The following is a 13251-nucleotide window of genomic DNA, read 5'->3' on the forward strand; positions in this document are numbered from 1 at the left end:
CATTTCAGCCTTTTCCAGGTTGGCTTTGCAGTGCCCACCGCGCATTCCTGTCGGGCATGGGTGCCTCCCGCCATCAGTACCCTGCATCATCCTGCACATCAGCTGCAGTAGCTGATCAGTACCCTCTCTGCCTCCTTTTCCTCACCTCGCCTCAACCCACTCATGATGGTGGTTTTTCCTTCCCATCAAAAGGGGCGTATTTCAGATGTGGGTTTCTTAAATGCACAGGTCTGTAATTTCCCATGGGAACCGTGGGAAAGCTCCTTTTTACCTTTGTTTAGCTCTGGCCTCCAAACTAGGTGAGTTAAGTTTGGGCCGTTACATTTTAGTAGGTTTTGGAGGTGGGTTAAAAAAAGCAATCACCCAGGGGCATCTGGGTGGTGCAGTCGGTTAAGCGTCCGACTCTTGATCTTGGCTCAGGTCATGATCTCATGGTTCATGAGTTTGAGCCCCACATTGAGCTCTGCGCTGATGACCTGGAGCCAGCTTGAGATTCTGTCTCTTCTTCTCTCTCTGCCCCTCTCCCACTATCACTCTCTCTCTCTCTCCCTCTCAAAATAAATAAATAAACTTAAAAAAAAGCAATCACTGGGCAGTGCTTTTTTTTGTCTAAATTATCACAGAATCTTAGTCTTAGAAGGAATCTTGGCAATCAATGTAGGGGGCCCTGCTATCTCCCATAAGAGGAAAGTGGGGTCAGAGGGAACCTCGTTGAGTTATCCAAGGTCAAGTGGTCAGCAGCAGGAAAGCAGACACTGGAACACAGCCAGACTCCCTACTCCTCACCCCTGCTGCCCTCTGTCCCCAAATTCCTTCTGCTGCAGACACCTTCTGTTCTTTTAGCGACTGATCTGTTTCTTGGACTTCCTGGGAGTAGTGGCTGGCACTGTAATGCTTCTTGGTTTAGTGATTTTAACACTTATTTTTCGACTTGACTTAGGACAAGTCAACCTCAGCATTCGTGACAAAATTTTCATCACCTGGCCGTTCCCCGAGCACGGATTCGAGAAGCCTCCTGGACACTGGTTGCAGTCTGGCCCGTAGAAGCCTTTGCAGCACTTCGGTATCTGAGAAACAAAAGGCATGTTGCTTTTTGAAACTGCAAGCAGAGTGCCAATTCCTCAAAGGAAGTACATTTTAATTTCCATTATTATAATAAACAGCATCAGCTCCCCCGTGTGAGCCTGACTTTCTCTATTGCAGATGATGGCACTGCTGGTGCACAGCCAGCCACCTGCTCACCACCTGCGTGCCAAGGCAGCTCCGGCACCATGGGAACAAGACGTGAAGGCTTGTGCTCATGGAGCCCATGTTCTATCGAGTGCAGGAAGAGACAATAAAGTAAAAAAAAATAAGAGTTTCCAAGGTCTGTAGTGGCTGAGAAGACAAAGTACTGTAATGAAGTGGTGGCAGGTGGGGACAAAGGTCAGGAGAGACTGGGGTGGGGGGCACTGTGGATTGGGTGGTGACAGAGGGTGGGAGTTAAACACTTGGAAGATGAGCCAGTTCCAAGAAAATCTGAAGAGCTCTCCGAGGGCGGGGGAGGGGGGTGGCGCGCAAGTGTGCACATTGTGATATGGGCGTGAGGGTAAGAGACAGGCTGGAGCCCTGGCAGAGAGAGGCTGGACTGGACAGGAGTCTCTGTGTTAAGACTGATAGGGAACCACAAGAGGGATGGATGCAGTGAAGGAGGTGACCCAGACGCCATGTAGAGAGTCCGCCCTTCCATTCTCTTGTAGGAAGACATTGCCAAGACCCCACAGGCAACCTGTGAGCCCGTAGACCATGAGGCCCAAGGGTGTCGCCCTGGAGCTGCCCCTTGCATCTGGCCTCACCTGCACGGTGGCGTTACAGTATCTGGCACAGCCACTCTTCAGGCTCCTTATTCTGCCAGTGTAGACACATCTGTGTGTGAAGAGCGTCTAGAAGAAAGCCAATGGGAAAAATGCATTGAGTCTGTGTTTTGAAAGCGCCCCAGAGCACACCAGCCCACACGGCTCTCAGCCAGGGCTCAGTCACCTTCTTTAGGTCTCGGTTACCTTTTTGGTAGAATACAGGCCAGGATTTGCACAAATTAGGGCACATTTATCTTTATATCTCCTCTCGTGCCATCGCAGAGATTGCCAATAGACCAGGTAACACTTTCCTGTTCATCCAGGATGTGGCATAGCCTCCCTTCCAATTAATAGCCATTCCTAAGCTCCTTCTGCATAGAAATTTTGGAGCCAGTAGAAAGTCTCTCTAATTTGTAGAAGGATCTACAGTTAGAAGTGGTGTGTATGTGTAGGGGGAGGATTTAAATGCAACTTTCCACTCTAACTCTTGGTGCCCAATCATAATTATCTAGAGCTGCCATTCATCAAGAACTTTCTAAGAGCAGACACACTGCATATATGAAGACATCAATCTTTAACTCCATGTGGATATTTTCATCCCTCTTTGTAGATGAGAGAACTGAGGCCCAGACAGGTAAACCGGTTTTTCTAAAATGTCCAGAGAATAGGTCTTACCATGTACTAACTTTAGGATAGCAGAGGCAAGTCATGTAATCTCTGTGGACCTTAGCTGCCTCATCTGTGAAATGGGACAATGATGCTGATCTTAGGTTTTATCATAAGCATTTTGTCCCTGGCTCAAAGTTTATGTGAGAGAAATATTGATGTTGAAGCTTAAGAAGGTAACATTGAGAATTTCATGGGCTATAAAATTCTAAAATCTGAGATATATAAAGGAATTCTGAGGTCATTGAGGAAGGCATATTCAGTTCTCTTGTCGGATCTCAGGATAATTAAGCCAGCATGGATCACAGGGGCCTGGGAAGGGCAGTTTTGAGGCTTCTCTGGTTCTAATCCATGGTCTAATTACCCCCTCATTCCTCTCCTTCTCTTCCTTGCTTGGGCTGCGGCAATGTAGAGTCTCGGTTTTGCCACATATTCGCTGTGTGACCTTGTAAAAGATATTTTACGTGTCTTTACCTTCATTCCCAGATTACACGATGGATATAATAATATACCCACCTCATAGGTTTGCTCTATAAAGCTTAGAGCAACGTCTGGCACACAGCAACCGCTGATGCTAGTCACCGTGATTTCCTCTTTTCTTCTCCCTCTCCCTAGTCTCTGGTGACAGCATCCTACCAGACTCAGTGGTGATGGCTACACTGAGCAAAATAAATATCTGAACAGCTATGCCTATTTAATTGTAACGTTTTGCCTTATTAAGTGCTTCGCAGTAGGATTGTGTCAAAGAGCTCATCTCCTTCCTCAGTGATCTATACTAGTGCTGAATGAAACTTCTGGTTGATATGCTCTTTTTTAGGACAAAATTATAGGTAGAAATTTCTCTCATCAAGTGCACCTTGGGGAATTTTGCTTTTCCCAGTAGAGTACTCGACAATGAATTCTGGATTGTTATATAGCATCTGTTTTCCTTGTTAGATTAGAGCTTCTCAACATAGGAGCAAAACCAGAACAAAACTGTATCTCATTTGTCTTTATGGCCCAGGAGCCAGCTCTCAATGGATGTGTTCAGAATTCAGTCAAACTTGAAAAGGGCTTAAGGGTCCTAATGTCGTTTTCTTGATAGTATTTATATTTCTATCTAGAAAAATGCTTGGGAAGGGCAAACAGGAGTATGGCGTGGCAGCATATACGAGCCCCAAATAGGCCATTTGGCATAGGGATTATTTTGACTCCAGGCACTTGAAAAACAGCAGACAGAAAAGGGACACTCTGATTTCTGACCTCCCCTTTTCTTTCTGAAAACAGGAGATCAAACTGTCCTGTGAAAGATGCCCTCCCTGCACCAGGACGTAAGGGACCATCTTGTCACCAGAGACAGGAAGCTGAAGCCGAGAAAAACCTGCACAAACGGATCTTGTTAAAACAGCTCTGAACTTCCTTGAGCCTCCCTCTATGTTTCTGTGACTTTTCCACTCTTGCCTCTCTCTTTAGTTAACCTATTACATAAACATTGGGTTTTGCTATTTCTTTGGGTCTTCATTTTCCTGAGGGCACTCCCATGTACATGTAAAAGCTGTGAATGTTCCTCTTGTTAATCCATCTAATGTTAATTTAATTCTCAGGCCCGGCTGGAGACCTTGAGTTGGTGAAGGTAGGGGTTTGTTTCCCCTGCACAAACTTAGGAGGGTAAAGTAAGGAAGGAAGGAATCTTTACTGAGTAGCCACTTGATTTAGGTATTGTACTTGGGTTTTTATCTATGCTAATCCTATTATTGTTATTATTATTATTTATTTATTTATTACAGATGAAGGAAGTTAGTGTAAAAAGGTTAAGCAACATACCTAGGGTTAATGAACAAGGGTTCAAACACAGCTCTATCTACCCTCTCCCATATAGTAGGCTAAGAGCTAATATGAAATTACCCCAGTTGGAATTGATAGATTTTTTAAAGTTTATTTATTTATTTATTTTGAGAGAGAAAGAAAGTGATCAGGGGAGAGGCAGAGAGAGAGGGAAAGAGAGAGAATCCCAAGCAGGTTCCACACTGCTAGTGCAGAGCCTGATGCGGGGCTTGAACTCATGAATCATGAGATCATGACCTGAGCCAAGATCATGAACTGAGCCGAGACCAAGAGTCAGATGCTTAACCAACTGAGCCACCCAGGCACCCCAGAATTAATATCTTTTAAGAAGAAAGGTAGAAAGGATGAGAAACATCACGAGTTGGGGGTTGTTTGGGTGATGTGTGGTTTCATGAAGCTGTCACACTCACTGTGCGCTCGGAGTTAGCAGGACATTTGCTCCAATACACCAGGGAACAGCTCACACAGGTGCCCTGGAAGGGAAGACAATGAAATCAGTACAGGTGCTTCTGTAAGAGGGAGCAGGGACCTCCCGATCCGGCCTCATGCGTCCTTCCTGCAGAGGGGGTTCCACTAGTGTAACACTCCGGGCCTCTCCTTCCACCCCCCAGAGAGGAGTGAAGTCAGTTCCAGGTGGGTTGGGACCTGGAACTGAGCCTGCTCATAGCAGCCCCCTCCACTCCCCACTTTCAGGGCCAGGTTGTGTGTCCACCAGCCTCAGGCTTCTGGTTGACTCTGTGCCATGTAAAGCACCTGTCCCAAGGAGACACTGCAGCTGTCCACATGTACCAGAGGCAAAGCACTAGTGCTGGATACACACTTATGGCCCTGTTCTCCAATTAGCTTCCCAGCAATGGAGCTGAACATTGATTCTCTGCTCTTCACTCCCCTTGGGCTTCTTGCTTCATTGGTTCTGAATTCAGAAGGAAGGAGAGAGGTGTGTGCCTCTACATCTTTCCAGATCAATTCTCTGACCTTCTCTATTGAGCTCTATGCTCCAGCAGGTAGACCTCAAAGATCGGTCTCTCAGCCTCTCCTGCCAGCTTCTGATTGCTTTTGGCCAGTGTGAGGTGCCAGCAAGGTACTGGTGGGTAAGATCAAGGTATTTATTCCCTCCATCTCTGCTTGGACACCATCCCTATAGCTCCTGATAGATGTCACTTCTTCCGTTCTTCCAGCCCTCAGTGGGTTCAGGTACCACCTGTCCCTTCCCTCCTCCCTCTTTGGTCCTGGGTGGTAATGGTTTCCTGCCATTACTTCTCCTTGGATGCCCCAGCATCACTGGTTTGTCTCCTTAGCCCTGCTCACCTCTCTGTAGTAGTGTTTTCATTAAAGTCTCTTCATTTGAACCATTGGGGTAACTTCTGTTTCCTGCAGGGAACCTAACTTGCCAGAGACTTATTAATTAAACCTCTAAAGTCCAAACATACATACCTAAAGATGGCTATGGGTACAAGCTGGTGAAAATTGAGTCTTCTAGATAGTGCCAACTGCTCCTAGTCTGTGCTAGCCCTAAATATTTTGCAGAGAGTGCATTTGTACTTTTTAATAGACCTAATCAAAACCATCCTAAATCATATAGAGCATATAGATTTGGCCTTAAACCCAGAAAAAATAGTAAAAGAAGACGATCCTAAGGCAGGTGTTGGGAAGCTCCTTCCCCTATTAAACCAAAATCCTTTGGGTTCCCTCTCAAAGCCACATATTGAGTGGCAGTTGCTTGGGGTGGGGAAGCTCTGAAGTCAATAATTAGACTCCTACTGAGTCTTTCTGACAGAGGCCCTATTTCCCTAAATCTTTCGCCTTGGCAATAGGAGATGAGACTATTCTGATCTGGCCTGTTCTGATCTTCAGCCCAGCCCAAGCTGGGTGATGTACCTGCCAAAACTTTTTTCAAAGAATGAAATGAACATAAATCACTGCCAAACTCTGGCTGTGAAGGTCACTGACTTTCTGCCTCTCTTAAAAAGGAGTGCTCAGAATTGAGTCGAGTCCTCCAGATGGTATATGAAGGGCACAGATGACTAGTACCATTACAATATCCTAAAGCATATCTGAAGAACCAGCCACAATCCTGTGCCAGCTGCCCAACTAGCTATTTCCAGCCTTCATGATAAGAAGAGGAATCAGTAAATAAAATCTATGAAATGAGGCCATTATTCCTTGTTTAATGTCCATATTCCAAGGATATTTTGAGAACAATCATTGAAGTATTATTGAATTGTCCTGAAAAGAAAGATCCAGACCTATTATTGCTGCAACTTTTGGGGTATGGTTTCCATGGGAACTGAAAGATCATGTGTACAGCAGTGTTGAAATTTGGGGTGCCTTGAATAAAAGCAGCTGAACAAAGTAAGTTGCTATGGAAACAGGAAAGGCCATTAGAGGGTACACAAGCTCTTAGGCAAAAATAAAGTTTGGTATTTGAAAAAAAGAACAAAAATGGTTGATTGTCGAGTCCGGGGCATCTACTTGAGAAATAATTCTATTTTAAGTTTCTTAGAGTAAAGTAATGGGCTTGGAGCAAGGTGGTCCCAAGTGACAGAGAGAGGGATTGATCCTGCTTCTTCAGGGGTAGTGGATTGAATAGTGTTCCCCACCAAATTCATGTTCCCCTGATTGAGTCTTTGCAAATGTAATTAGTTAAGATGGGGTCATGATAGATTAGGGTCAGTTCTGAATCTAATGACTGGTGCCCTTAAAAGAAGTGAAGGGGACACACAGTGGCCCACACAAGGAAGAAAGCCATATAGAGACAGAGGCAATGCCAAGGATCAGTGGGAGGCATCAGTAGCCAGAAGAGGCAAGGAAGGGTCCCCCTTCCAGAGCCTTCAGAGGGAGCACTGCCCTGCTAATCCCTTGATTTCAGACCATTGGCCTCCAGAACTGTGAGAGAATAAATTTCTGTTACTCTAAGCCTCTTAGTTTGTGGTAATTTGTTATGGCAGCTCTAAAAAGCCAATATAGCAGGGAGGCATTGGTCATTGTGGAAAATTCTCCAGTGAAGACTTCATTCACATTTTATGAGATAGAACCTCTTCCTGGAGGAGAAACCCCTCTGGAATGAGTCTCCTGTGGTGAAGCTCTCCTTGTCAGCTTCCTCAGAACTGTGAGAGGAAAGAATGTTACCTACTCTGTGGGGCTATTTAGGGGCCCCTCTTTGTTTTTCTAGTCTTCTTACCAGTTTCATCTCTCTCTTGGTTTCATCGCATCTGTGGGGCAAGATGGGCACGATGGAGGGAGGAATGAGAACTCCAGTCAGGGTGTAGATTCGGCCATTTTTGGCGGTGACCTCAGTGTCTTCCATTGCCACACCATTTACCAGAATCTGTCCCTGGAAAGAAGGAATGACATCTTCCGTTCTGTCCTGCAGGGCACCACAGTCCCCAGGCAGGGCTGAGTGGTGGCGATCTCTCTAAAGAGCCTTCAACGTCACTTAACTTTTTGTTGAGTGGAAGGTTGCTATGAGAAGGGCGTGGCTGACAGGGAAAGATGGATCTGAAGTGAATTCCTGACTGACACCAGGCAAGGATGTCTCTGCAGAAATGGTCTTTGCGGGTTCAGGGCTGGGAAGAGGTGTAAGTATTCCAGCTCTATAGACTTGGCTTAACTGTTTTACCTCTCTGTTGGCGAAATGGGGATCCATTCATCAGATACATTTATTGACCTTGTATTAAGCTCTGCTTTAGGTCCTGGGGTTACGTCAGTAACAAAACAAAAAAACAGAAAAAAAAAAAACAACAACCCCCAAACAGTGCTAATGTTGCAGGGGAGGGAGCAGAAAATGAATAGATAAGTAAAGAATTCTGACCTTCGCTTTCCCCCCAAATCTGTTCTACCTGCAGTATTAGTGGCAACTCTATTCACTAGGGGATCGGGTCAGAAGCTCAGGAGTCTTCTTCTTCTAATCCATCAGCAAATTCTCTTGAGGCTTCCTTCAAAATACCTTCAGAATGCATCCACTTCTTCCCACACCCCTGCTCCCTGGTCTGAGTCACCATCATTCTCTGGGTTATTACAATCAGCTCCTGACTAGTCTTTCCCGAATGTGCATCTGATCACGTCATTGCCCTGCTCAAAATCCTTTCATGGCCTTTCATCTCATCTAAATTAACAGTGACCTGACCCCACTTCTCCGTCTCCCTCCTACCACCTTGACCTTTACCCCTTCTGTTCCAGTCATGACGACCTTGCAGTTTCTCACTCAGGAATATGCTCCTTTCTTTGTTCCCTGTCTCTGGAATGTTCTTTCCTCCAGATAATCATGCTGCTTGTTCCTTCATTTCCTTCATTCAGGCCTTTGCTCTGATGTTTTCTTCTCCATGAGGATTTCTTGGGCACTATATCTAAAATGCCAGCCCCACCCTCGCTCCATATTCAAATCCTTTGTTTGCTTGTTTGCCTTAGCATTTACTACTTTCTAAAAGATGCTGCGTTTTACTTATTTAATTTGTTTATTGTTTATTATCCTATTTACTAGAATGAAAGTTCCAGGCAGCTAGAGACTTTTCTCTATTTGCTCAGTGGGCTACATTTAGGACCAGAATGATGTCTGCCACATAGTTGGCATTGAGTAGATACAGAAAAGATGAATCATCATCATCATCAACATCAACGGCGAATCAACAGGAACCATAATTTGCATGCTGTCAGACTTTGGCTGATATTAGCCCAGAGAGGTACTGGAATAACACTGCCTCATGGAGTTTCTTGAATAAGTCATGTTCCCTCCCACCTCAGGACCTTTGCACTCATCTCTGCCCAGGTTCACTGTACTCATCCTTTGAAGCTTAGCTAATGCATTGCTCCCTCACTGAGGACCTCTAGACCCCGAGACTTGTGCAGCCTCCTCCTATTGTAAGCTCTCATTATAATTACACTGAAACTTGTTATAATTGTAAGTAAATAATCAACTGGCTGCTAATTTGTTGTTTAAAGTCTGTTTCCCTTGCTGTAACGTAAGCTTGTCGTCTTCATTGATTTATCCTTGACATCTAGTTCAGAGTTTCACACATGCAGCTGCTCAGCAAACTCATAATGAATTGAAATAATGAAATGAAAGAAACAACAAATAAACGAAATAATCATAAAGAGTGTAAGCCTGTGAGTTAGTGTAGAGGTAAGATAACCTGGTGAATAATCAGAAGCAGAGCAAAAATGCATACAGTCATGACATCCGTGGTAGAATTTTCACCTACGTTGTTGGTTGTGTTGAACTGTATGATCTGGTTGGCCATGCTCCTAATGTGTGGGGTTGAAATGAGAGTGGCCACTTGAAGCTGCAAAGAGAAGAGAACAATAGAGACTTTTTGACCAATGCATAGAGCCCTGATTTGGTAAATTTTTCACTAGGAAAAATTAGCCTGGAAGTCTATGAAATAAGTAATGGGAGCTTTGATGTCATGAGATTTGTGGTTTTGAGGATTTATTTGATAACAGGCTCATTATTTATTGCTAAGGATATGCTCAGAGCTACAGATAAAGAACAATTGTCACATATTTTCTAGCACTGTAATAATGGAACTTAAGACAAGGTCAGATATGTGGAAAGCAGGGAAAACTTGGGCAGGAAAGTGGGGCCAACCTGAGTAAATGGGATAATGTGGTATCTGACCAGTTCCAGAAGCTTCCGAGATCCCTGCAAAGGAATCAAAATACTTCTTTAGTCATTGCAGAAAACACAACTTTCCCCCTCTTGTGAGAACCTCCTCCAGTAACTTGGGATGCATAATCAAGAAAAATAAATGACCCATTAATTCTTCATTGGGAAGTGGAGGGTAAGAAAAACTCCATCCTCAAATAGCTAACATTCACCAAATCTCTACTTTGTGGCAGGGACTGTTGTGAAAACATTATACACACATTTTATTTAATTTTCTTAGAAGCCTGTGAGGGAGGGACTGCTCTCGATTCATTTTGTGCATGATAACACTGAGTTTTAAAGCCGTGACAGAGGTCACAAAGCTAACATAGGAGATAATAACCCTAAGAAGTTCTCAGTCACTCTGCTCCATTACCTCTCTGAATGTCTAAAGCTACATTCTGGATTTCATAAGACAGCCTCGGTTTAACATTCTGTTTTACTTTCTCTATAAATAAATGCCTGGTTTTATTTATAAAAGTCAGACCACATACTGGTTATTCAAGAATATACAATCCTTAGTAAAATCTGGTCAGAACATTTTCCCCTTCAGTGCTGCCATGGTACATGATCATCTCTCCTTCAAAGCCTTTTCCATGATTTCTCATGCTTTGGAAAAACTGTAGCAGTGGAGTTTAAAAGAGAGCCTTGGGACCATCAGCAGGATGAGCAGTCCCCACAGGGGTGCCATGGGGAGAGCCTTCAGAGGTGAGGAGCACGGAGGACCACTCTCTCTGGGAACCAGTGGCTGTGGTGGTCTGCTGCAGGATGTCCGCAATCTCCCAGTGGAGCCACAGCTGGGAGTTACAAGCTGCATAGCCCTTGAGTTCTGCTTCTTTATTTTTTAAATGTTTATTTATTTATGAGAGAGAGAGACAGACAGAGACAGAGACAGACCGAGAGAGACAGAGAATGCCAAGCAGGCTTCATCCTGTCAACTCAGAACCCGATGTGGGACTCGATCCCATAAACTGTGAGATCATGACCTGAGTTGAAGCCAATAGTTGGATGCTTAACCAACTGAGCCACCCAGGTGCCCCGTCCTTGAGTTCTGCTTTTTAAGTGGCACAGCCGTGGTTACTCTGGCTTGAACAGGAGGAAGGTCACAAATCAAGATCATAGTAACCTTCTAGAGGCTGACCATTCTAGGGACATGTTACAACAGTGAAAATTCCCAGACCAAAAGAAATCCCTGCTGAATCTGAGTCCCATTCACTCAGACTCCCTTCTGCATTTGTTCTTGGTCCCTGTGCCAGAGGAGTTACCTGCAAGCAGTGTGATCACATTTCCTGGCTTGTCTGGTATGGCCCTGGTGTACACCTATTTTTTGGCACCCACATTCACTCTCAGGTGTCCTGGTGTGGATGGTAAATTGCATGGCCACCAAATCTATAAGCCAACGGCAGTATGTGCAGGGCGGAGTTACCATAAGAATGCTGAAGTTGAACACCAGGTAGCCAGCCCTGGAAGTGATGTTTTTTGTAGCCCTGGCTCTGTTGCTGCATGGCTTTGAGCTCACTTTGACTCTGGGTCTTCACTTCCCCTTGCAGCTGCTTTATGGTACTCAGAAGTGAGGACTTGTGGGCAGACGCAATGCTCTTACAAGTTTGGATGTTCAGCGGGCAGGAAAGGTGAGAAAAAGTGGGGACCACTGAGGAATGTCAGCCCAAACTGGGCTGCGAACTCCTGGAAGGCAGGGACAGGGTCTGTCTGACTTATTACTCAGCGTCACCAGGGGGCACAGTGCAGAACACACAGTGGACCCTGCATAAACATCTGTGCCACTAAGTTAAATGGGGGAAGAGGTCCCAGGAAGAGCACTGAGCTGGACGTTGGGGTCCTGAGTTCTAATCCTGATTCTGCTTCTGTGATCTTGAGCCAGCCACTTAGCACCTCTAGTCTTGATTTCACCTACAAAAGAATGGAACTGGTGTGGACCCCTTCCAACCCTCTGATTCTGTAGGGAAGACTTTATCAGCTGGATAATTCACTTCTAAAGCCCTATGAATTAATTGGTGTTGGATCCTTTTTACAAGAAAGAGGAGAATGGAAAGGACAAAGGGATTGATGAGCATCATTCCTGCCAGTGTGTGCGCCTGTCACCTGTACCATGGCTGGGAACCATGAAGGTCATCAGTCAGTTAGGATTCAGTCCCCTGTGGCTCAAATCGACAGGATGTGTGTCCAGGTGCTGCTGTTGGTGGAGAGTCTACCAGTGTAGTGCATCCTTTCCCTTAGGAAGACATTCGTTTCCTCCCTGCTGTTTTAGGTAAAAATAACAAAAACCAAGCCCTTTGATGCCAGGGCAGAAAGAGAACAGTTTTTCTACCAAATTGTTAACATGACCTTCAACTCTTTAATTTCACTTCCCTTTGTCCCATTTTACTTGCAAGGTATTTGTGAACTGGCAAGGGCCAGTCTCTGGGATCCTTTGCTTTCATTTTGCCTCAAACAGTGATAAAGTCATAAACTGGGGCTAGAGACCAGTAGCTGTGGTCTCTGTGGGAACAGGATGGTTTCAGGACTGAAATTTTGCTTCAGGGAGAAGCAGAAACATACACTAGAAAGGAAACATGGCATTTCAAAATCAGAATTATAAACCACTCCTCTAATGAAATCAGTTTCTTTTCCATTTCATTGGCATAGCTGATGGGGACTTTACTGTCTCCCTGAAATAAAGCTAAAAGATGCTATTAAAATGCATAGAGAGAGAAGGATCTTCCTACAAGTTGAGAAGTTTTAACTGAACAGGCTCTAGTCCTGCAAAAAAAGTGGAAATGATCATTTTATTCCTCACCTAGAAATTAAAGTAGAAGAGCAGTTTGGGCTAAGAAAAAAGAAATTTGAAGTTTTTATATTCTTTGTGGGCAGAAAAGTACTGTCTTTGAGAGCAAGGAGATTGAGAGCCAGAACCAGCAGTGTGCTGGTAAATCGGTTCTATGGGGGAAAAAAGTAGCCTAGATTTACAGAGTTGGTCAATTTCTGTCATGTTGATACTCCCACCATAGGTTAATTTCAATCTACAAGGTGATCTCACTGAACTAAGCTGGGAAGAGGTATACAATCTACTCTCCAGAGTCGGAGCAAGCCATCTCCAGCCACAGCTGGAAGGAGTTATGAGGGGAGAGGAAGATAAGAGGTTTCTGAGCAAAAGTGCTTGACAGAAAAGCAGGAAGATTGATATTTTTTAAATTCTAGTTAAAACTTTTTGTTTTAATTTTTTTACATTTTTAGTGTTTGTTTATGAGAGACAGAGCATGAGCTGGGGTGGGGCAGAGAAAGAGA

At 44.6% G+C, this 13251-nt stretch overlaps 1 protein-coding gene across 1 annotated transcript in view; it reads right to left on the bottom strand.

The window, feature by feature from the left end:
- Window positions 1–13251, bottom strand: part of STAB2 (stabilin 2) — a gene marked incomplete at its 5' end in the record, with an annotated part of 137737 nt that overhangs the window by 91181 nt on the left and 33305 nt on the right. Inside the window, 6 exons of the mRNA XM_039252871.1 lie at window positions 981–1067; window positions 1836–1922; window positions 4736–4798; window positions 7507–7659; window positions 9524–9604; window positions 9910–9963. Coding sequence (XP_039108802.1) covers window positions 981–1067; window positions 1836–1922; window positions 4736–4798; window positions 7507–7659; window positions 9524–9604; window positions 9910–9963 — 525 coding nt within the window. The remainder of the gene's footprint in view (window positions 1–980; window positions 1068–1835; window positions 1923–4735; window positions 4799–7506; window positions 7660–9523; window positions 9605–9909; window positions 9964–13251) is intronic.

This window comes from Hyaena hyaena, unplaced genomic scaffold (assembly GCF_003009895.1).
Source record: "Hyaena hyaena isolate Hyena2069 unplaced genomic scaffold, ASM300989v1 scaffold_432, whole genome shotgun sequence".
NCBI classification, from domain to species: domain Eukaryota; kingdom Metazoa; phylum Chordata; class Mammalia; order Carnivora; family Hyaenidae; genus Hyaena; species Hyaena hyaena.